Raw genomic sequence first — 1,645 nt, forward strand, 5'->3', positions numbered from 1 at the left:
AGTGATCCTAGTAGCCATCTTCTGAACTCTATACCCTGTAGGGTAACACTTCCATCACTGGAGTCATCCTAGTAGCCATCTTCTGAACTCTTTCTACCCTGTAGGGTAACACTTCCATCACTGGAGTCATCCTAGTAGCCCTCTTCTGAACTCTATACCGTGTAGGGTAATACTTCCATCCCTGGAGTCATCCTAGTAGCCCTCTTCTGAACTCTATACCATGTAGGGTAATACTTCCATCCCTGGAGTCATCCTAGTAGCCCTCTTCTGAACTCTTTCTACACTGTAGGGTAACACTTCCATCCCTGGAGTCATCCTAGTAGCCCTCTTCTGAACTCTTTCTACACTGTAGGGTAACACTTCCATCCCTGGAGTCATCCTAGTAGCCATCTTCTGAACTCTTTCTACCCTGTAGGGTAACACTTCCATCCCTGGAGTCATCCTAGTAGCCCTCTTCTGAACTCTTTCTACCCTGTAGGGTAACATTTCCATCCCTGGAGTCATCCTAGTAGCCCTCTTCTGAACTCTTTCTAATAAGTCAATATATTTTCTCAAATAACAAAACCCAAACTGTAAACAGTAAAGCCTAGTTACCACTTTTTGGCTTGTAATTAATTTAATTAGCTTTATGGCTTGTAATTAATTCAATTAGCTTTACTACTAGCAACAGTGAATTTTTATAGCCTGTAAATCAGTAATCGATTTAAGTCATTCCAGGATTTTAAATCAACGAGTTCCTGAAAAGTAAAATGTAGGTTTACCAGATGGTTCCAGGTTATCCACAGGTTATGTCATATTTGGAAGCTATGTGAAGTGGCTCAGAAAATGATGTATCTTGTAAGATATAATCAGTTGATTACAGTTACTTCCATTAAACCGTAACTGGTTAAATTATTTAAAGTATTTTTGAGTTGGTCAAATCTCGGGAGATGTTATTGAAATAAAGGCTAAAAGTTAAGTTAATCCCTTGATGATTTATTGTTCCCATATGCTCTACTTATATTTTGTTGGTGGTTTACAATATTAAATACTTCACATTAGTTTGTTATAGTTGGCTTATTTTTATTCGACATTCGTTTTTGATACAAATATTAGCAAGGTGTTTATACGTAACTATTATCTATTTATGCCAGAGTACAGGTCAGAGTGATTTTTTTGCTTACTGTGAACAGTTTTAATGTTGGTGTATTATATGTTCGAGTAACATTTCTTTGTGTTATATCAGTTTCTGATTGCAGTTCGATTTGGATTTTTCCTTCTTATGGTTCTGTCGAACGCTGTGATGTGGATACTCTTTACTAAGGCCTTATGTTCGTCTTCAACGACAATTGAAGCAACTTTAACGAACACGGCAGCAAATTTCTTGTTCACCGTGAGTTCTCTCCATGCATTAGTTATAGAAAATATTAATGGTTAGTTTATAAATGTTAGTAGCTCTGTTAGGACTTCAGGTGAAATAGCCCTAGTTATAGAAAATATTAATGGTTAGTTTATAAATGTTAGTAGCTCTGTTAGGACTTCAGGTGAAATAGCCCTAGTTATAGAAAATATTAATGGTTAGTTTATAAATGTTAGTAGCTCTGTTAGGACTTCAGGTGAAATAGCCCTGCCAGTTATAGAAAATATTAATGGTTAGTTTATAAAT

General features: G+C 36.4%; 1 protein-coding gene across 1 annotated transcript in view; it reads left to right on the forward strand.

Annotated features, from left to right (window-relative positions):
• Positions 1–1,645, forward strand: part of LOC106474789 — a 7,867-nt gene that overhangs the window by 2,104 nt on the left and 4,118 nt on the right. Inside the window, exon 2 of the mRNA XM_013935479.2 lies at positions 1,226–1,372. Coding sequence (XP_013790933.1) covers positions 1,226–1,372 — 147 coding nt within the window. The remainder of the gene's footprint in view (positions 1–1,225; positions 1,373–1,645) is intronic.

This window comes from Limulus polyphemus, unplaced genomic scaffold (genome assembly GCF_000517525.1).
Source record: "Limulus polyphemus unplaced genomic scaffold, Limulus_polyphemus-2.1.2 Scaffold7685, whole genome shotgun sequence".
NCBI classification, from domain to species: Eukaryota; Metazoa; Arthropoda; class Merostomata; order Xiphosura; family Limulidae; genus Limulus; species Limulus polyphemus.